At 36.7% G+C, this 23946-nt stretch overlaps 1 protein-coding gene across 1 annotated transcript in view; it reads left to right on the top strand.

Annotated features, from left to right (window-relative positions):
- LOC134855505 (neuronal acetylcholine receptor subunit alpha-10-like) overlaps positions 1-23946 on the top strand; it is a 127624-nt gene that overhangs the window by 94825 nt on the left and 8853 nt on the right. The window contains exon 6 of the mRNA XM_063872045.1: positions 2181-2303. Within this exon, the coding sequence (XP_063728115.1) occupies positions 2181-2303 (123 nt within the window). The remainder of the gene's footprint in view (positions 1-2180; positions 2304-23946) is intronic.

The following is a 23946-nucleotide window of genomic DNA, read 5'->3' as shown; positions in this document are numbered from 1 at the left end:
TAATTGGTTATAAATACTAGTTTAGAACTGGTTCCACTTACGCAATTTAAATAATCAAGGTATTTTAGTCAGAGATTTTGCACATTTGGTCTTTCTGTAACAAAAGTAGGCCACACTGCCCGGCTTGAGGTGGTTAAATTGAATGTATCGTCCATGTGAACCGAGTGATTTCAATTTTTTAACCAAGTTTTACAGGTCGAGAGAAACTTAAGGGTCGACTATAGTTGACCCAAAAACTACAGGTCGACATGAATATGAAGGTCGATCATTATTGACTCAACCTCTACAAATCGTTACAAATTTAAGGGTCATTCAAGTTTGGTTGTCGTCATTAAACAAACAAAAATTTTAAATGACTCACATAGCAGCTAGCCATATTAACTCTTTTTCAAAATATTTTCATGCGAATGTATCACTATGATGTGATGTTCGGTTAAAAATCAAGTTAAGTGAATTTCCTCAACCCTTAATTCCCCTATCATGACCAAATTAGGATTGTCTAAGCTTGTATAAAATACATTTAGGGTTGTATCAATTACTTGATTTTTCTTAAAATACTAAAATAACAACTAAAAACATAGCCAACAGACAGTTGGAAAGAGCCAATGAACGCAAGGAAAGAAAAAAAATGGCTGGTTTTTTGAAAAAATCAATTGTGAAAATCGAAGTTAAAAGTATATGGCTTCAAGCTCTACAAACCCGGGTTGACAAAAAATCTTTTTATACAATTTTTATTTATGAAAAAAAAAATGGTTATCATACTCTTTCATACGATTTCATGGAGTAAAGTAAGTGTATGAAAATAGCAAAATAAGCATTTTTCTATACGATGAAATTTTATAACAAGCATTTTTTCCATACTCTGGAAATAAAATTTGAGCTTTTTCATTAGTCTTTTTATCCCTAAAATTGTATGAAAATAGCTTGATAAGCATTTTTTCCATGCTATGAAATTATATGACAAACATGTTTCCATAAATTAAAATACAAAAAATTTTTGTTTCTTAATTTTGCGTTTCATCCGAAACACTAGCCACCGATTTTTTGTCATAAGAAAACCCAGAGTATAACTGGCAGTTACAACGCAGATAAAGTGCATTTGGTGATTTCAACCATTTAAGTTAATTTTAGCATTTTCACATGGAATTATGTACCAAAAATGTAAATTTTTGTATATGGCTAGATAAATTTTGGTTAGAAAGATTCGATGGTTATGAAAAAAGTCTGTTTTATTTTTATAAAATATTTTAATCTTAGCAAATGAAACAAAAAAAAATAATCGTGTTTACAAAAAAAAAAACATTTTTTTTTGTCATTTTTGAGGTTTTTGGGTGAAAAACTCATTCTGGACTAAGTAATAAACACAAAAAGTCAAAATTTACACGCAATTTTTTTTTGTAAAACATATATTCGTGCACAAAAGCAAGTTTGCAAACAAAAGAAAGGATTGCATTTTTTTAACCTCAAATTCGTGTTTTTGTTTATGAACATTTCCATATCATACAATTTTCATATATGAAAAAATTATGATAAGCATTATTCCCGGCCTAAATTACTTATATGTTTTTCTTTGTCAAAATGCCCTCTATCTTAGATATAAACAATGAATTTTTTTTTAAGTTATCCAGACACGTTTCTTGGCAATTTTTGAAATTTTTATTTTTTCTATGACAAAATGATTATCTTATAACTTTCATATATAAAAATTGTACGATAAGCATTTTTTATCGAAAATTTTAAATCAATTTTTTAATGACCAGAAAGTTTCAAAAGAGGCAATTAGACCAAAAATGTTCGTTAAACTTTTAAAACTTTTCAAACCCGGGAAGTTATTACAATATGAGAAAATTGAACCAATAGGTAAAGTTATTAATCCGCTGGGAAATCTAAAAAATAAAATGCACTTTCGAAATTAGAAACCGATCACATTGTGTGACCCTTACAATTAATTGTTCAATAGCCCAGTTTGACTTCCTTTATCAATTGAAAGGAAGTAAACTTTAAAATAAATCATAAATTAAACCGCGAAAAATGAATTTTGAGCATAAACAACAATTAAGACAAAAATATAAAACCATTACGACCTATATAAGAGTTCCTCGATTTTAAAAAAATCAAACCCTCCCCTTCTAAAATTTTTAGTGGGAGGCTTTAAAGTTCTATCTCTCGCTTTGTTTTAGATATTTCCCCAATGACCGACAAGAGTGTAGTTTAACAATTGGTAGTTGGTACTACACTTCAGAGTTCATAAAGATCCAGTTCGGAAGTCCAGATTCCGGAGACACGCAACAATCCGATCTCAGGTATGACAGAAACAATTCGGAAAATTATTTTTAAAATATGAGTGAAAAAATTTACTCAATATAAAAAAATGGTGCGTCTAAGATGTAGTTTGATTATAAAAACATAATGATCTGATCAACGTTAATCAGTCTTTTCAATTTACTTTCGAAAACAACTGTTAGGTTTATTTAATTATGCCTATTTAGATCAGATTATACTAATGCGAGAAAAATACTTTAGTAACAATAAGTTATTCTCAAAAGTAATCGTAAAACACATGACAAACGGTGATTCAAATTTAAAATACTTTCTTTGTAATCCATCTGTGATTTCTTGACGCAAAATTTTCATCAAATTGCGAGTAAAAAAATGTCAAACATTTTTTGAAAGTGTTTCAATGTAATTATAGCATGCGCACGATTGAAAAATAATCTTAGTCAAATCTAAAATATTATAAGAAAAACCTTGCAAACTTACAGATTGTATACAAAAGCTCATGACATGATTATTTGTTCTCTTATTTTTACATTTTTACAATATATATTCAGCTCATTTGAATTTTCTTTACTAACTAGTTTACTAACTAGTAACTAACTAATTGATTGTTTGACCTTGTTTTTTTGTTTGCAAAAATTTTAGTTCACCTGTAAAGGCTTTTTCATTGCTTATGTTATGAGAGAAATCTCCTTACAACTAGCTTAAGATATCTGCATAATTAAGAAAAAATCTTCCTTATAACGTTGACCGCTTAATGAACAGTAAAAATCTGCCCTTCAAAGCGGTAGCCCCTAACCTTCTTTGTTTTTAGTAAAGTTCATTATCTATCAGTAATATGACTTTGAAGTTTTCGTTCAATTTTGTGTCTTGCTGCTAAAATCAAGAGTTAAATCAAATATCACAACAAATTTCCCCAAACTGAGATAAGATTAGATTATTTACCATACATTCAAGAGGTGTTTCAAGTTTTGATTGAAGTCAAATTGTCTTCAGGGAAACACAAAACTCGCGAAGCTTCGACACTTTGTCACTATATTTTGAAAAGTTTGACCGTTAAATCATCAACTAATTTAATCATGACATGATTCATTAAATATAGATAAAATAACATGATTGGAAAACCTGTGAAGAAGTGCAAACATAAATTGATTGAATTTTGAGCAAAAGGGCGGTTTCCAAAAAATGAAAATTAGTTTTTGAACACTTTATTCTATTTTTGAACACTTTATTCTAATAGGCTTAGTCTACTTTTCCAGAATTCGACGCATGGCAACCAAAAATTACCCCCATAGTACTATATTGATACACAGGGGCGGGTCTAGAATTTTCTCGAGGGGGGGGGGGATTTTCAAAAAGTTTTTGAAAATTTTCAAAAATTTTGTCGACCTTTTTTTTAAGTCGACCGGATTGATTTTTCGAGCTCTCCCTAAGCACAATTTAGTACTTGTTTTTGGCTAATTTTCTGCGCCGCAGGCAAAATTTTGTTAAAAAAATTTTCAAAAAAGGCGTTTTCAGTCACTTTTCGGAAAATGTTGACCAAAAAATCGCGTTTTTTCGGCACGCGCTCCCCCCTCAAAGTTAGTATATATTAGCGCCGACGGCGCCTTTAGAAAAATCTAGGGTCGATCGGTCAAAAATGGATTTCATGAATGGTACCAAAGTGGGGGGCCTTTGGATAGGCAGGGGGTCGAATCACTGAAGGGAGGCGTCGGCCCCCCGCCCCCCCCCCCCCCTAGATCCGCCCCTGTTGATACATAAATTCCGTGCTGACTGCTTTTAAATTTTCCTAAATGACTTTTCGGCGTCAATGTGTAGTGAAGTTGATCAAAAAATGCATTAAATGTTGAAAGATTAAAAGCAATTTAATAAAAAAAGACGACTAGGTTTTCGAAAAAATTGAAAATCGTTCCATTCGCCATAATGGGGGACTCCACAACATAAAAGATCCTATCAAAAATCAAACTTCTTGCATCAAAGATTATTTCAAACTGTATTTCAGAAATATTGATAAGACCTTCGGATCTTGCTAACTGTTTCATCCCAATCGCACAGCCCAACTGTTTCATCCCGCTTAAAAGATATAGATTTTTTACAACTCGTTCCGTAGCCATTGTCAAGAACCATAAATTGCTACAATCAGTGTCTTACCCAAAATCATTTGATAAAGTGTTTTCAGAATTTGGGAGTTATAATCCCAAATTTTTAGTTTCTTTGTTTTTTTTTTGTTTTTGAACCCAAGACAGAAAATGCATTCAATAAAAAAAAATGCCATCAAAATATTCATCAAAAATTGAAGGTCAGAAAAGGCTAATACGCCTAAGAAGAAGCACAAAGCTGAGCGTCCCACACCGAGTTGTCATAAAAAATGATTTTAATGAATTTTTGTTGAGAAAAATATTGTTTACATAAACGATTATATTGCCAAATTTAGACAGTGCACTAGAATATAAGATAATCAATTTTTTGTGGCAAAAAAACCACTGAAACATATTTCGAACCGTTTCCCCTTCTGAAAATGCCAGTTTTCAAAAATGATTAAGAGAGTTTACAAAACTCATTGAGATATGGCAAAGTGCAAAGTTTTTAAACTAGACTAAATACAAATGATCACAGTTAATTTTTCCGAAACTATTAAAGCTTGCGTTCAAGTAATTATCAGTTTTTTTGGGTCCCAAAAATCCAATTCTCGCCATTTGCGCTAAGTTTTGCATCGGAGTGAACTTTTTTGCAAAAAAGCGGGGAAAAATTGTTCAAGCGACGTGAAAGTACAATTGGATTGTTCTGCGGGACAAGTTATTTAAGCTCAGCTGTTTCATAGAACTTTGCGTATTTTGAAATACTTAAAGGATATTGTAAAAAAGGCACTTCGAGATCCGTTAAAAACAGATAGGACCTTGAATCCGAAATGAAGAAACTCTCTAATCACTCGCTCTTGGTCGATGTAAGAGTTTTGTTAATTTTCACAGTGAAAGGGGGTCGAAATCGTTTTTGAAAAAACAGGAATTTAAATTTAAAAAGCAGCTGTAGCGCTTACGTTTGTCCACCAGTGTAATTTTTCTTATCGTAAATTAAAAACTTATGATTTTTTTGATATATAATACCAAAAAACTGAAGTTTGAAAATCATTTTAATTGTTATGAAAAAATACCGTATTCATAATAGGCGACCCGGTTTAACATAAAACAACCAAACACAGAATGACTAGATCAAAATATGAGTTTTTATGATTAAACGTTTCTAATTGCAGTTTAAAAAATTCAAATTTTTTAATAGAGGGTTGCCATCCTAGAAAAAACAAAACTAATGAATGAAGAAGTAGGGCACTAATCAGCGAGATCTTTTTTTCCGAGCTATGCTAAAATTATCATAGCTGTTATTGATTAGTGTACTCGATATTGACTTTGAGGTTAAAGAAAAACATACCTAAAAGTGCTTCAAAATTCAAAAAATTCACAAAAAAAAACAGAGCAAATGATATGATCTACCCTCTTTGAAAACTCTGTTGAATTGAGCAGTTTACCTGAATATGAGACTAAAAAAAAAGAAACATTGATAAAAGAAAATGAGCAGAGCTAGCTTTTATGAATTTTTCAATATTTGGTTTTACTTACCAACGTAACCCGGGTCTGAAAATGCCGGATTTCTTTATCCTCAATAAGTTTGTAATTTCGGGTGAAAAAGTAAGATATAGCTGACTTTAGTAAGCTTTTCACAACGAATAGTTCATTTTTCTCGCTGAAAATTTTTCTCGTTGCATGATCAATTTTTTTTACCACGTATTGAAGAATGAATTCGCTAAGACGCAAAAGGTAGTGCAGATGAGGAAAACTGATAATTTTAGACTTGACTTATTTTGATAGGTCATTGGAACCAAATACTGATAGTTCCATAAAGGCTAGCTCTGATCCATTTCTTTTGGTCTACGTAAAATTTTTACTAAAAATAGACAGCAAAAACAAGCACTGTAGAGGTTAAAATCATGAAAATGCGCTTGATTTCGTAGCAACAAAACTTAGAAGTGAGCAAATTTCGAGATACAGTTTAGGCTGTTGAGTTGCTATCTGGCTGGAAACACAAGTAAAAACACGAACAAAACATAGGTTTGAAAAATTTTCACTGCTATCACGTAGTTTTTAGTTTTTAGTTTGTTTTATCTGATTGTTCTAAGAAAACATTGCACCAGTGTTTCAAATAAGGCATAAGATATGGCTTGGGAGCATACAGTGCTGATTTAAATTAACCGGACAAAACGCGTTAAACTTGAAAATTAAAAACCATTTTTCTCAAATTGGGTTGAGTTAAGGTAAAAACCTATGGATACAAAACTTGTCTAAGTTTTTAGCAGAACTAATATGGTGTAATTTGTTTTGCAAAATTCCTGCCCAAAGTTATACCTCAAAAATGGGTCTTTTTGGCTTTTCTTAGTTAATCAAAAATTACGCCGAAAATACCCAATCGATCACAGACACAGTTAAATCAAATTAAGCCACTTACGTAGCCCAACAAACTTTAAGAAAAGTATAATCTCCAAAATATTGTATAAGTTAATTTATTTTTGTTTGATAGACAAAAAAGGTCATTTTTACTAGATAAAATACTTTATATTTAGAGAAAATACCTTCATAAAGTTTGTTGGTCTACGTAAGTGGCTCACTTTGATATAATTATGTCTGTGATCGACTGGGTGTTTTCGGCGTAATTTTTGATTAACTAAGAAAAGCCAAACTGACCCATTTTTTGGGTTAAATTTTCGGGCCCGAATTTCGCAAAACAAATTACACCATATTAATTTTGCTAACACTTTAAGCAAGTTTTGTTTTCATAAATTTTCACCTAAACTCAACCCAATTTGAGAAAAACGGGTTTTAAATTTCAAGTTTAACGCGTATTGTCCGGTTAATTTAAATCAGCACAGTGCTACCCACAAGTTTTTCATAAACTAAAACCGTGCAAAAAAAAACAACTTTAAAAAGCTCAAAAAATATATATTTGAGCCTACTTGGTTTTTTATTGAAAAGCTTAATTCAAGAAGTTGTGCGAGAACTTTCGATGTAAATGAGCCGAAACATAAAATCAAATAAAGAACAATAAGTGTTAAACAAAACGGAGCGTAAAAAAGAACAGAAATTTGACTATAAAAACAAAATGTTACAAATCAACTTCGAGGGTTATTTTAGTTAGTTTGATTATTAGAGACGCAATTAACCCACATTTTAATCTGCAAATGGCTTGATTTCAGTTTTGCTTTTTGTTTCAGTTACTCGTGAGTAGAAATAACGAATGGAGAATGTTTTCATTCCATATCCCTCTGAGTTGTGACTCCAGTGTTCATGTTGTTTTAGTTTTATTGTGTCACCGTTATTCCTTCTGTTAGTTTATAATTTAATGGACCGGTCAAACCAACACTAACTGTCAATCAGAGGCGGATTTAATGGGGGGGGGGGGGGAGGAGGGTGGGGGATGTTGTTTCTTTTATTTTAGGGCCCTAACCATTCAAAAGTTCCCCGTATTAATACTAGTTTACGACATCTTTATAGTAATTTTGAGGGGGAGCACCCGCCAAAACTATGCAACTTTTCCCTCAAAATGATACAAAAATAGCCGAAAAAAGGAATTTTTACTTGTTTTTTTTTTCAAAATTCATCTTAACACTTGAGCAAATCCTAGATCCGCCTCTGTGTCCAATAAATGTTTCCACATTAAATATTCAACCATCTTTATTATTACTCTTTCGATTTTGAAATTGAAAGGTAAGTCTTTTTGATAATTACAAAAAAAGCATCAAACCCGGTTCGAAGTTTGCGACACATGGATAGACGAAATCAACTTGACAAAAGTTAGTTTTTTTTACCAATGGAACATAATATGTCTGATTGCGGGTGTTTTTAAAGGAGGAAGAGTTTGACCGATGAAAATCATTTTGACGGTGTTAGAAGGAAGAAAAATGTTTCGGTCGAGCTGGACCAAAGGTTATGATCGACTGAGCAGCCGTTCGACCCAAATTTGCCAAATTGAGGCGGGTGCGGTTTAGTATCGGCAATTCTAGACCGGAGCAACCAAATCTTGGTACTCACAAACCGACGCGACAGAAAAAACCACACCATACGGTTCGGCTGAATATAACGGCGCGACGACCAGAGCGGCAAAAAAATGCTGGGAACACATTTTTTTATGTCGCACAAAAAATCTTTCCTAAATTGTTTCTCTAGCGTTTTTTTTTCATGCAGCCAAAGTTTGTTCTTAAATCGCACCGCTGCGAAAAATATTTTAAGCGTCGCTCGCCGCCAAAACTTTTTTAAAGTCGCGCCGCAAAAATGTACCTAAATTCTTCAACAATAAAATTCGCTTCGTTATGTTGTTATGTTTCTCTTCATCTGGAGACAAAAAAAATCCCTTTTGGATTGGAACTACCGACCTCTTGTTTATCCGACAGGCATGTTAACTACTGGAGATTACAGTCTTATTTATCTAATGTCTTATTAATCTAATGCAAAAAAACACTTGTTAGCTTCAATTTATAGCCAATTGCAAATAGTTTTCATGTCGAAAAGCCGGTGATTAAGAATTCATGACGTAGTTCAGACATTTTATAGGTAGAGGTAATTTTTTTTAGGGAAAACTTTAAAATTTGTTCAGGCTCAAATTTACTTTTCACTTTTCACTTTTGATTTCTTGTTTTAACTTTTTGCTCATTTCTTTTGTTGAAAGTAAGGCAACTCCACTATTGTTGAAAGGAAGGAACAGCAAAAGTGTAAAGGTCACAAGAAATGATCGTCTTCTAATTTCAGAAGGAGAATTTATTTTTCAGATTTCCAAGCGAAAATTTTTTTTTAATTTACTGATCCAATTTTCTCAAATGGAGTTAATACTATCAAAAAAGTGCCAATCATAAATTGTTCTAAGCTTTCAAAGATCTTCTTTATTTTTTTTCTGCGAAATTCAAAAGTTTTCAAACAAAAAACGCAGGTCAGTATTTGTTTCTGTTTGCTTGCGTTCATTGGTTCTTTTCCAACTGTCTGTTGGCTATGTTTTGATTCAAGATTGATCTAGAAAGTACTTCTTTTTTGCATAAGAGAAGTAGTTCTTTTCTACATAAAACACAAAAAAAGAGGTTGGATTATCAACATTGTGTAATATTATGATATGATTTCTATCCAGTTTTGAAGCTTAGTTGGGTAAGAGTATTCCTATTATCACTAGCCTTTTGTCAAGAGTTGATTCTCTTAAAAATGTATCAAATGAAAGAACCCAGGAAATAATTGACTTAAAAAACAATGTTTTTGATCTCGAAAAGCGAGTAAATTTTCAGGAAAGATATTCGAGCAAAGATTGCTTAATTTTTTCAAATTTTGATATCAACCCATACTCCCCCAACCTGATTTCTGACATGTGCAACCTAGTTTACCATTACTTTGGTGGCTATGTATTATCACCGGGAGCTATCAAGGCATGTCATCCTCTTCCGACGCGTAAGGATTCTGGTAAGAATGTTCCAATCGTTTTGAAATTTGTCTATGTTTCGGACAAAGATGAGATTTTCGGAAGGAGGCGTATGTTATCTGGTCAGAAGGGCGTTCAGGGAAACAATTTATTCATAAATGAACGGTTGCCGAAATCAGATATGGAAATTAAAAGGAAATGCGATAACATGAATCTTATTACAACGACACATAACTGTTAAAAGAAAGTTTTTTGCCAACGACCAAATGGCTCATTTTATTCCCAAAGTGTAAATAGTCTTGCTGGCGTGGAACAACTGGCGGGGTGCGGTGGTGAAGTGGTTACGTCTCCGCCTCTCAATCGAAAGGTCGGATGTTCGAGGCCCACCATGATCCGTGCTCGTTGCTTGAGGGTGAAGCAACATTACCCAGCCCAGAAAAATAACCACAAAAAAAAATAGCATGTAGTTCTTAAACAGGGGCACAACAGCGGTTCGCCGTGATGAGCTGTACAGCTCTTGTGTTGGTCCTTTCCCCCGTGGATAAATGGTCTTAATCACCTAGCCAAAATTGCAGCCAAAAAACAGATCAGTCAAAACCGGCCAAGACCTCACAACTATCCTCAAGCAGTTCAAAAAACCTTCATTACTGGGCGCCATACTGGTGCTCAACTAAATACCAATTCAACTCCTGGTTCTTCGCGGAGATGGTCAGAGAAGAGTTTATCGCCAAAAATATTGAATCTTGATAATCAGGCCTCTAAGAAATTAAATATTGAAAATGAATCAGAAGCGCTCAATATAGAAAAAACAGTAACAGAAGAAGCTAACAAATAAATTCAATCAACTTGACTGAAGTCTTATTTTTTTTGAAACGGAGAGAAATGTAGAAGAACGTCATATGGGCGACTTAAAAGACAGTTTTTTGTGTTTTTCAAATATAAGGTCCCTCAGATGCCATCATGACCAACTCGTTATAGATATTGATCAGTTAGAACAAAAACCTTTGATTATTGCGCTATGCGAAACCTGTCTGTGTGATAATGATTATCTGAGTCTCTATCATCTTGATGGCTACCATCCCTTAATTTCTAAACACCGGAAACATCAACGAGGTGGGGGATGTGCGTTTTATGTGCGTGACGATGTGAATTTTCAGTTAAACAGTGTAGAGGTTAATTTCGAATGCATCAACATATCTATCGTGTATAAATCAGTCAAGACTAATATTTCCGTTGTCTATAAACCCCCACAGAGCAAAAAATTAATTTTTTTTTTGAAGCACTTTGAGAATTACCTTCTGTACTTGAATGCTTTGAAAACTAAATTTCTTGTTTGCGGAGATTTTAATATCGACACTTTAGATTGCAAGCCAATTTCGAAATCTTATATTAATCTAATTTAAAGCTGTGGTGCTCATATTCTGAATAGAGATCCAACTCGCATTACTCCAACATCGAGTAAATGTATTGATCATTTAATTGCTAATTTCGACGCCAACGTAAAAACATTGGATTCAACTATTTCTGATCATTTTCCCGTAATTATATCAGATTACGTGAATGTTGATCCGCAAGAAAAACAAGATTACTGCTATAGAAATCTTAAAAATCTTTACCGTGACGATAATATTTATAAATATTTGTTCCTCTTAGAAAACAAATTGTCAAAATTTTATAAGCTTAGTGATCCCAATGAGAAATTATGTCTGTTAGTTGAATCCATAGTTTCATCAGTTGATCGTTTTTCTCCCTTAGAAAAATCGAAATCACAAAAACAGTCATGGGTTACCGATTCAACCAAAAAAATCCTCAAAAACCGCGATCGGCTTTTCAGTAAGTGGGTACAAAATCCTATTGAATTGAATAAACTGAAATATTCTCCAGCTAGAAATTTAGCAACCAAGGTAATAAGAAATGAAAAAAGAGCTTATTACGACAAAAAAGTTGGAAATGGTAGAAATTCGAAAGTGCTGTTCCAGGCTTTTAATGAATTTTGCTAAGGAAACTTCAAAAACACGAGTTTTTTTGCTGCTGATGTTTATAATAAATTTTTTGCCTCAATTGGCGAGAAACTGAGAAATCCTGAATTTGATTACAAACAAGCGTTGGGTTATGTAGATCGCATCGAAAAATCAATGGTTTGTTTTTGAAATTACCCACAAGGAAATTGAAAATGCCAGATATATGTTGAAAAATAAAAGTTCAAATGGTCATGATGGCATAAATAACAAAATTAGAAAAATATCGCTCCCTGTAATTTCTGTAAAAATTTGCAGCCTTTTCAACCAATGTGTTGAGAGTGGTTATTTTCCTCAAGCCTTTAAAGTTGCAAAAGTTATTCTCCTTTTCAAGGGAGGTTTAGAAGAATCTTTCGAAAATTATAGGCCTATTAATTTACTCAGTTCACTTAGCAAAATTTTCGAAAGGATAATATTTAAAAGAATGTATAACTTTGCTAACAAGCAGAAGATTTTTTATGAAAACCAATTTGGATTTCAAAAGAAAAATCATGCGTGGAGGCATTAATCGAATTCACCGAATTTATTAGAGAGGGATGGGACAAAAAATTGGGTTGTCAATCATGCCTTGTTGATCTCAAAAAAGCATTCGATACCATAAATCATGATCTTCTTTTGGCAAAATTGGAAAAATACGGCTTTAGAGGCCGGATTTTTTGTCTTCTGAAAAATTCCCTTGCAAAGCGATTTCAATTTGTTCAAACTAATAATAAAATATCTTCTAGTCGCTCTATGTCATGTGGAGTACCACAAGGGTCAGTTTTAGGTCCGTTTTTGTTTTTAATATTTTTATATAAATGATCTTCCGAAAATTGCTGTAGGATCTGAGGTTGTTCTATTTGCTGATGATACTACAAAATGCAATGCAGAAAAAAAATTGTTGCGATAGCTTAGATAGTTCGTTAAATAAAATGGATAGATAGTTCAAAACGAATGCACTTTGTGTCAATCCTGGTAAAACTCAAAAAATGAAATTTGGTAAAAACTTTTCAAAAGATTACTTTGCTTTTGGTACTACAGTTCAAATTACAAATAGGTGTAAATATTTAGGCATTTTTGTTGATAGGAAACTTGTTTTCAAATTTCACATTGAACATGTGTGCAAAAAGTTAACTAAATTTTGTGGCATTTTCTGGAAAGCTAGGTATGTTTTTTCTAAACAGCAGATGCTTCGCTTCTACAAAGCATATGTAAATCCTACAATCACTTATGGAATTTTAATATACGGCAATACATCCCAATCTCACCTTACCGAGATAATGAAACTACAAAAAAGAATCTTGAGAGCAATTTTTTTCAAACGTAGATATGAATCAATTAAAGAAATTATGGACGAAAACAAACTGCTTACTGTTTTTGATTTATACTTTTTTGATATGTTTAAGTACTTGTTTATGGAATTGCGATCGGACAGAAAAAATGGTTTTCTGTCTCAGATTTACTCCCAAAAAAGTGGACCATGTACCAGGAGCAAAACGAAAGGCTTAATTAAAGTGGCAAAATTTTCTACTACCGCTAAACAGAGATCGCTTACAGTTAGAATTGTGCAGGCTTTTAACTATTTAAAGCAAAATGGATTGATACCTGTTAATATACATGAAATGTCAGAAGTGAGTTGTTTGAGACTCTATAAACAGTTTTTTCAAATTTAACTAAAAGACAACCAAGACCTCTATAAACTGTTTTTTAATTTCAGCCCTTCATTTATTTTGTTTGTTGAGTTGATGCTGGCTGTCTTCTCTTTACTATCTACAGCATATCCTACTCGATGAGCAGTACTGCTCTTTAGGATCTCCCTCCAAGCATAATATATTGCTTTTGGCCTTGTATATGTAGGTGGTAAAGTAATTCAAATTTCAAAGTATGATTTTCTTTTTGATTTAACTTTGTTTTTGTGATTGATTCTATGAGTAGATTAAGATTGAATGAGTAGATTAATTGGCACATCCTTCTTAGTTGATCACAGTCAAACTCAAAATCGAAATCGAAACAAAATTTTCACAAAAATCAAAACTTGGCTGTTCTTACCGAGATAATGAAACTACACAAAAGAATCTTGAGAGCATTTTTTTTCAAACGTAGATATGAATCAATTAAAGAAATTATGGACGAAAACAAACTGCTTACTGTTTTTGATTTATACTTTTTTGAGATGTTTAAGTACTTGTTTATGGAATTGCGATCGGACAGAAAAAATGGTTTTCTGTCTCAGATTTACTCCCAAAAAAGTGGACCATGTACCAGGAGCAAAACGAAAGGCTTAATTAAAGTGGCAAAATTTTCTACTACCGCTAAACAGAGATCGCTTACAGTTAGAATTGTGCAGGCTTTTAACTATTTAAAGCAAAATGGATTGATACCTGTTAATAAACATGAAATGTCAGAAGTGAGTTGTTTGAGACTCTATAAACAGTTTTTTCAAATTTAACTAAAAGACAACCAAGACCTCTATAAACTGTTTTTTAATTTCAGCTCTTCATTTATTTTGTTTGTTGAGTTGATGCTGGCTGTCTTCTCTTTACTCTCCAGCATATCCTACTCGATGAGCAGTACTGCTCTTTAGGATCTCCCTCCAAGCATAATATATTGCTTTTGGCCTTGTATATGTAGGTGGTAAAGTAATTCAAATTTCAAAGTATGATTTTCTTATTGATTTAACTTTGTTTTTGTGATTGATTCTATGAGTAGATTAAGATTGACTGAGTAGATTAATTGGCACATCCTTCTTAGTTGATCACAGTCAAACTCAAAATCGAAATCGAAACAAAATTTTCACAAAAATCAAAACTTGGCTGTTCTTTACAAAAAACTCTCAAACACAAAAAAATATAATTATGGTTTTGATTTCGATGCCATTTTTAGTTGCATAGTTCACTGTTAATAAAAAAAGTATTTTAGTTTGGGCCAAAACCTATTACGTCACTGACATTTTCTAAGATCGTGTTCCTCACTTCGATCATGTTTTGGCTTTGAGTTCGACAACGTGATTGACATCGTGACATTGTGATTAGCTTAGTGTTTCGAAATTTCGGCGCAAGCTCAAGGCTTTTTCGACCAAGGACTTTGCAAATCTCAAGACAATTTTTCAAATCAAAGCTTCAAGGAAAATAGGTTGCCAATAAAATCAAATTTGTGAAAATTTTCCCAACTTGCAGAATAGATTCCAGGGATTAACAATGTGCGCTCAAAGTCTGAAAAAACTGTATAAAACCAATTTAATTATGGGTATTTTTCTGTAAACGCACCACACATTACAAGAAATAAGCAATTGTAAACGGTTTGCATAATCAAGATCACAAAATCAACTTCCGATTGTTTCGGTACAACTCGTTTGTAAGAGCATTTGGCGCAAGCTAGCCACAAGAACCGGTCGGTAATGTCCTTCAGACAAATTGCTCTTTTTGGCGGTCAGCCGTAATCGAAAAATAGTTAAAATAGGATATAACCCCCTTTTTTAGTATATTAAAACATGGGCAAGTGGGGGACTCGAACCTACGTCATCTGTTATGTTACGTTACTTTGTCTTAGTCCGCTTGGCCATCTGGTCTTATTTTATAATCATTTATACTCTTGTTTTATAAGCATCTATACTCTACATTTGCGTTGCAACATCCCTCCCCCCTGAAGAAGGAAGAACCGGAGCGAGCGTAACGGTCGGACGAGTGACTTAACGGGTTGCGGTCTTAACAAGGGCGGATCGAGCGCAACCGTCCTGTCCGTAGTTTAGCTTGACGATTCGTGCGAGAGGGTAGTACCCACGCGGATATCGGGCTCAATCACCCACACGAGATCGCCTGTTTTAAGAGTGAAGTGAGAATGAGTGTGCCACTTGACACGCTTATTCAGCGAGGGAACATAATCGCAAGGCCAACGAGACCAAATTGCGTTAGCACGTACCTTTTCTTGTGATCGAAGTGCTCCCAAGGTAAAATTGTAGGAAAACTTGTGGCATGTTGTCCTAGCAAAAAGTGGTTTGGGGTTAACGCTTCTAACTCACGTGAATCAGTACTAACGGGAGTGATTGGCCTCGAATTTAAAGCCTGCTTAACTAAGCAGAGTATTGTTCCTAACACCTTTTCGGTGACTCGCCTACTGCCTAGTATATCGTAAAGCACGTGTTTCACGCTTCGGAGGAGGCGGTCCCAGGAGCCGCCATGATGGGGTGTGCCTGGCGGGTTAAAGGTTAAATTTCCAAGTAACACCTTTGTGTGCAAAAATGGTCGGAGCCATGCCATTCCAGCTCTTCATGCAGGCAAGTAGTTCCTTTTCCGCACCAACGAATTCATGCCGAAATCCGACCAGATCGTGCTTGGTGTACCACGACGCGCAATGAACCGTTCAATGCCCATGACACAAGAACTAGTGTCCAGTCATGGTACAATCTCAAGGTGTACAGCCCTGGTAGTGAGGCAAGTAAAGAGAAATTCCCATCTTTTTTCAGTGCTTCTGCAAACCGGAACGTAAAGCAGTCCAAAGTAATCCACACCCGTATGATTAAAGGGTGGTTGCTTATATCCGAGACGTTCGACAGGTTAATCGGACATAATAGGCTGGATGGTACTTGCTTTGCGTTTACGGCATGTTACACTGATTTTCGATAGACCGAAGTAGTCGACGCAACCCAAGTATTGCATATTTCATATTTAAAACGGAGCGCATGTAATCTAAACCTTGATGAAAATGAATGTGGTGGAGGCAAGGGGCCAAAAAATGAACTAGGGTATGTCGCGCGTCGAGTAATATTGCGTGCTTAGTATCAAATTCGGTATTCACCAAGCGCACGATCCGTCCGCTGGAACGACTGATACCAGCGGGACCGATAAACGGCGAGTATGTGGCAATTTTACTACTATTCTTAAAAGGTTTGCCAGCGATGAGTGTTTTTAACTCAAGGGGAAGGATTCCATCTGAGCAAGATGAATCAGTTTGCTTTCTGCAATATCAAGTTCAGTGGGGTCGGTGATTCGTAAGTCCTTACCACGAAAATGCTTATTTGAAGATGATGTCATCGAAGATGATGCTCATCGAAGGAAGAGGATGTCTCCAACTAATTATCAACATCACAAGAAGGACCCTTCAAACGAATTTTATTGATTACAAACGTGGGGTACAAACGGCTAATCAGTAGTCTTGAGAGTGCTCGGACCAATAACCCAGCTGCTATCTCGAGGGTTTCCGAAGAAATCCCTCGCGTACCGGTATCAGCTCGATTATCGCCGCTCGGAACATGGTGCCACTCATCAATAGGGGTCGATTCGAGGATTTCTTCGACACGGTTAGCCACGAATACAGGTAATTTTTCAGTGGAGTTTAGCCACTGCAAAACTGCAGTACTATCTGTCCACATGTAGACATGATTAATGCAGACAGTAAGGGCGGTCAGTATATCATCTTTCAGTCGTGTGGCGAGCAGAACAGCTTGAAACACAGAAAACGTCTTGCGAGCTATCACCGAAGATGTTGAGCTCAATTTGATCCACAGGCTCTGTGAAGTAACAACGGGGAATAGTCAATTGCCCTAAGAGAGGGAGACCGGAGTACCACTCGAGAAACTTATCTCTTATGTCTTCCGGCAATTCGTCGTCCCAACTTTGACCACTGATTTTCCAAATATCGTTAAGCAAAAGACGGGCTCTAACTGCGTATGGAGCTACTAACCCAACAGGGTCAAACACAGAAGAGACGAAACTCAAGACGGTTCGTTGAGTTATTGCCTTATCGAGAGGACAATTCACGCCTCTGCTAACAACCAATGTGTCTTTCATATGGTCCCACTTAAGACCTAAGACGTGTGATGATTGTTCGACACCGTTACATATTTCCTTGATGGGTGAAGACGAGGTTTCGCAATCCTCGAAGTTCATTGCTGAAGTGATTTCATCAGCATTTCTGACAAATTTGGTCAAATCAAATCCTCCCAACTTTAGTAAGGAAACCAAATCGCGGCTAAATTTAATTGCATGGGTAATGTTCTCGAACAAATCCAAGTACTCGTCCATGTAAAATTTTTCATTTACGACTGAGGCGGCCTCAGGGTATGTGGACATATTATCAGTTGCTGTTTTCCGCAACGCGAAATTGGCGCACGCAGGCGAATCTCGTGCGCCGAATATATGACGAGTGTACTGATGAACTACCACATCGGAAGTGGTATCCTCCCGCCACAAAAAACGGAGCGAAATTTGATCGCGGGCGAGAACTTCTACCTGGAGGAACACACCCTCTCTATCCGCAGAGACGGCGTACTTGTGTTGACGGAATTGCAAAATTACAAAAATTAAATTTTGGAGTAGTTCCGGACCCACCAATAAGGATTTATTTAAGGATGTGCAGTGAAACTTCGAAGCCCCATTAAGGACTCGGCGCACCTTACCCGGCTTATTCGGATTTTTGACGGGATGGTGCGGAAGATACCACTCGCGATCGGAACGCTTACGTGGATCATGCGGTTCGATGGTAACGACATAGCCTTTCCTAATGACCTTTCTAATTTTGTCTGCGTGTTTTTCGCGCAGTTCAGGGTCTTTACTTAACCTTCTCTCCAATGTTTAAAATTGGGCGAGTGACGAGTAATATTTGTTTGGTAGACTGACATTACTATCAATCCAAAGCATAAGCACAATGTATCTTTCGCCAATAAGAACGGTTTCAGAATTTAGGATGGAGAAAGCACGTTTATCCGCGGCGGAACGGGCATCGACTTGTTTGAAAGCACCATTAGAGCCCAACTCGTACCAGGATTTTATCTGGTCAGTCAGAGAAGACTTTTCAACAACACACTTGAAACACGAAGAAGTAGAATTAATGGACGGTGGCAACGGACCACTTATGATCCAACCCATCGGTAGGCGAACGGAACACGGTGAGTTCTTATCATCTCCCAAAATGAACTCAATGGGTCTAACGGCGTGGTAGTAGTCTTGTCCTATAATAACTTCAACAACCTCATAAGTATATTGAGTGGGCTTAATAGGTGCTAATTGTGGATATTTATTCTGCAAATCAGGAATATTGATTAATTCGGAACCAATCCTAATATTGTCTTTAACATATGCACAGAGAAATACGAAATCACTATTATTCGGCTCGGAGGAAACTGTAAACTTGAGCCTCTGAGTCTCAACAACGGTGGTTGAGTTAAAACCACTAGTTGACAAGTTTACGGGCTCCCCTACTAAGCCGAGACGGTTAACGAGTGACGAAGACACCCAGGAGTGAGTCGATGCACTATCACAAAAAGCCAATGTCAGGAGACTGGTTACAACCGAGGATACACCAAGTTTTGCAATTGGCAACAACCCTTTAGATAATTCAATGTCATGTACGTCACTAACAGCGGTATGGGTGGAAGTGTTTGTAATCTCCTTGAATTTGTTTGTTCGAGCCTTATTTGAGACATTCGAGTTTTCCATCCGAGGAAATATTTTCTCAGCTCCATGGAGCAAGACATTATGTGTGCTATCACACTCTGGCTTTGGGCACTTTTTAGCTCTAGAACATTGCCGGAAACTATGATTGCCATTGAGGCAAGCGAAGCAAAGTTTCTGTTCAGCTACGTATTTTGCTCGCTGAGTAGCATTCTTTTCCTTAAAAACAGCACAATTCCACAATGCATGACTACCCTACCCTTACACAAAACGCACGGCGGAAAGTTAGACTTATCCTGAGCCTTACTAGTTAACTGGCTATTGGCTGCAAAAACTTTGGTTGTTTTTGGTTTAACTGGTTCCTCGTTTTTTTTTTGCCTTAGAGTTGAGTACACGTAACCTTTCATGCCCCTCGTCCTTTTCTTTCAACCAGTTGTTAAAGTCTAAGAGTGTTGGTCGCTGCCAATTATGCCTAACAGTATGCATTGACCAAGCTTCCTTGAGGTTAGGCGGAAGTTGACTAACAGCTTGGTTTAACAGGTTAACACTCTTTAGATCATCATTGAATGACAATGATTTGAAAACTACCACGAGGCCAGATATGGCACAGGAGAAACTAATGACATTTTCCGAATTGTGCATTATAAGTGTAGGAAAAGTATTCAGCTTATCAAGATGCGCACCAACAATTGCATGTGGTTGCCCAAACTTCCGTTGCAAGTTGGCCAGTGTATCCTTTTACATAACGCCACTATAACTAAACTCAGCAATTGCGGTTTGCTTTGCCTGTGACGAGTGTTTTTAAGTGTGTCAGTTTCGTATCATCGGTGAGAACAGCAGAATCAACGTTGGACTCAAACTGACCAAACCATTCATGCCAGTTTAAAAGAATGATTTTGCGGCTATTCATTAATAATTCCGCCAATTCACGAGCGGAAAGAGGTCGATCCGATGAACAACCTTGGTTCGGATAAGCGGAAGACGGTGCGTAGTCTTCGTTGACCGGCTGATAACCGGTATTAGTATAATTGACAAAATGCGGAACATGTTGGGGATGAACTAGCGGAGAAATAAAATACACAGTGCCACCACTAGTTTACGGGGCGGCGGTGCTAGACGATGGGACAACAGTTGTCATATTAGAAAAAAAATGTTTCCAGCATTACAACACTGAGCAGGCGTGACGATTGGAGTTGCAGCTGCCAATCGCCATAAGTTTGCATCACTTGTGTAGTAATCGTTGATATTAGGTGACACAGTATGCGGAACAAAGGGAAGATTATGTTGAGTCTGGACTGGCGCTGCATGGCAATTTTGTGCCGAAAAAAAACCGGCGTTGGGTTTACTCCGGAAGATGAGAAGCCACCACCAGCAAATGCAGGTGACAAAGAAACCAAAACCAGAACCGGGTTGGGCCGGTAACATTGGGACAGGTAATGATTCCGGTTGCCTGATGGAAAAACAACCATTAGGTATGCTCGAACTCATGGTCTGTAAAGTAACAGCAGACGGTGGTGGTGACACGTGTGCACTAGAATGCATATTGTTAGCTGGGAATGAAACAGATGGAACAGAAGCTTGCAATAGCAAAAGGCTCGCACTGCCAAATTGAGGCATAGCCCGATGTCCATAACTATGGATTCCAGGGTCACTCAAGGCAGTGTGCTCATGGTTATGACTATAACTTGTGTTTGTTGCATAAGCGAGGTGTGCGGAAGTCACCTGTTCTGACGAAAATAGTACAGGGGTGAAGTTCAGCAAACCTGGCGTACTAACAACGTCAGGAGGTGCTTGTGAACTAACAGAGTCTACCCAATTATTAGTCCGATCGGTTGCTACTTTTGAAATAGGTTGACTTACTCCTGTCGAGTTACTATCCACTAGCTTCTCGCTAGCCTCAGATGAACTGTCCTCAAGTTCGAACGCTTTCATTTCCACTTCAATCAGTTGATTTTTATGACTTTCAGCCAATTGCTCTAGCTCCAGCTGACTTTGTTCGAACTTAAGACGGTTCTTTTGCTCTTTGAGTCTTATAGATACCTGATAATGCCTTTCCAGCTCCTCGTGGCTTCGTTTTACCAAAGCTAACTCATGCCGTTTCTCACTTGATGACATAGTGTGAACATTCGAGGTATGACGAGTGGAAGCAGATTTATCAGACTTATGTGACTCACGTTTTCTACTTTCCTTAGACTTATTAGAGACCTTAGACCTGTTTTCAGATACTCGTGCTTCCGAATCTCTTGTTTTGTGCCAGCGTGAGGATGTCTCAGACCCTGTTTGTTGTACAGATCCCTTGCTCCCTGTAATACCGGCTGCTGAAAATGGAGAAGGTTCAAGACTCATCTTGTAACTCTGAGCTTCATGCATTACTTTATCGTTCATTTCGGTTACTTTCTTAAGCCAAAGGTCTTGCTGAGCAATAATTTTTTCAGGGTTTTCCGTTTTTCCCGCTAGTCTAATTAAATGCTCATTGACGTCGACAGCTTTTTCCAACGCAATTTCACATTTATAAACAGCATTACCAATTTTTGTGGTGCGACTATTATTCTCAATGTACTCAAGTAATAATGAGTGACCTTTAAGCAGCTCATTTTCTAGATTTAGACGGGTTTCAAATAACTTGCGTATCTTACTTTGGAATTTTTTGTCCATGTTCTTCACAAATTAGCAGTGTTTTACGGATGCTCACCAAAGAGAAAACAATTAATAAAATGAGATACTGTTTTGATACGTAATTAAATTTGCATTACTAAATCATCATTAGCTTACAAGATAGAAGAACTTGACGTCTCAGAGCTTCTGCCTGAAGCCTATTTTTTATAGCTTTTTGAGCTTTGAGTGGTAAGCTGTTCCGCTTCTTACGCGTCTTAAAGATATTAAGATTAGCGCTATAACGCCTTAGAAGGAGGAGAGTCTTTAACTCAAGGGAAGGAAGCTGGTGAAGCTCTTTGAACTTCTCAATTAGTACCTGGTCCTTAGCCTTACGCTTAAAGATAAAGTCTTTGATGACGTTCAGAACGAGAATACCTGTTGAAACTAAACTTTCCTCTATATCCTCGGTTCCGTTCCGTCTACAGTATACGATCGCACAAATATTTGTCCTATACCTGAATAACAATTTGACAAGTTGCTCACTACTCAGCTTGCAGTTATTGTTGCTGCAGTGCCTACTTATCGAGTTATTAATGGCGTCGTGCCAAACTACCAGGTCCTTACGGTGCGACAATTAGTGATGAAGGTAGTACCGTATTGTTTTCTGAGAGTCCCTAGCGTTAAAATTCAAACTTAAATCTGGCTTAGTAAAGCAAGTATCTTAGACGCGCTTCTGGGACAAAGCGGGAAGTTTTCGGAGCGCGTGATCCAAGGAACTAGCTCCTAGAATGAATATCATACACTTAGGGGACGCATACGACGGCTACATTACGCTTGAGTACCAATGGGGTTAGAAAATTAAGTAGGTCGGTTGAACTCCAACAACACACACGGAGTAAACCTGAGGATGAAAGAATTCAACTTAACTCTTTTAATATCACCGTACCTGGCCACTTACTGTCACGCAACGAAGTCAAAAATTCGGACGGGAGAAACAGCTTTGATTTACTTGAAGCGAACTGGCTTTCAGTTTCACCAAAGGTGGGTGGGGGATCAGGTAAATTGGTTAAGTTCCAACAACACACGCGCAAAAAACCTGCGGATGAAAAAACTCAACTTAATTTGCCTGATATGTTGCTACCAAACCACTTAACTTAAGGTTGGTGTCATGTTACAGCACAGTTTCGCAGAATTCTGGGGACATTTTGAGGACTTTTTCGGCAATTTTTTTTTACTTTTTTCACAAACTTTTTCGGAAAATTTTGGTCAGCAGGTTCGAGTCATAAACCAATCCAAAAAACTAGTCCAGTACCTCTTGTCTATGATCCGATTTCACGGATTAAAAAATCCTTTCACATATATCCAAAAAATTTTGGTATCGGGACAAAATGTCAATCAGTTTGTCTATGTACCGACTGTAAGATATTTCAGTTCAACGGAACTGTCCAAAAATTTTGGGTATTGAGAAAAATTACCGGTTGCTAGCTTGCGGAAATTTTGTTTTACATATATGAAATCGTATATAAATTTAAAGCACAAATGGAGAGTTTTAAAAGTTTAGAACGTTCTTACAGTTTTTAATTGGACATTGGGCGACACCGAAAAAAAATCCAAAACTTCGGGTGTCGAGAAAAACACAGCTCAACTTTGACCAAAAGTCAAGAATCAGGACACCTGAACAGGCTTCTCTCTCTTCCGCCAGTCTGCTCTTTCGTTTGTCTGCTCTGTCGTCTGTCTGCTCTGTCATCTGTCGTTTGTGTTCTTCGACCAATAGTGTGATTGCAGATATGAAGCTGGCCAATAGCGACAGGGATGTCGGGATCCAATCGTGCTTACCGTCACCGGATAACCACTCGCGCTGCGTCTTCTGCCGTTCTCCGGAACAGCAAGCGAAGTGAACTCCGATTAAAGCCGAAATCCCGAGTAAACACACGAAGACCGAATAGTCGACCCAGCCGAATTGGGAGGAGGTGGACAGATCGTCCGATCTTGAGGTAACGACTCCAGGCGTATTTCTCGAATCCTCGTGTGCAAGGTCCCGGGTCACTTCTCGTGTCACTCGACTTCTCGTGTCACTCGACTTCTCATGTCACTCGAGCAGCTTCGGCCAGCCAACAGCAAACAGCACTCGTGTCCTTCGGTTAAGCTCGTGTCGTCGAATTATCAAACAATCAGGGCACTAACAGTCCCTTGTGGGGCGCCAAAATGTGCGCTCAATCTCTGAAAAAACTGTATAAAACCAATTT

Source organism: Symsagittifera roscoffensis, chromosome 10 (assembly GCF_963678635.1).
Source record: "Symsagittifera roscoffensis chromosome 10, txSymRosc1.1, whole genome shotgun sequence".
In the NCBI taxonomy this organism is placed as follows: domain Eukaryota; kingdom Metazoa; phylum Xenacoelomorpha; order Acoela; family Convolutidae; genus Symsagittifera; species Symsagittifera roscoffensis.
Note: the sequence above shows the minus strand (reverse complement) of the source record. Positions and strands in the feature narration are given on the sequence as shown.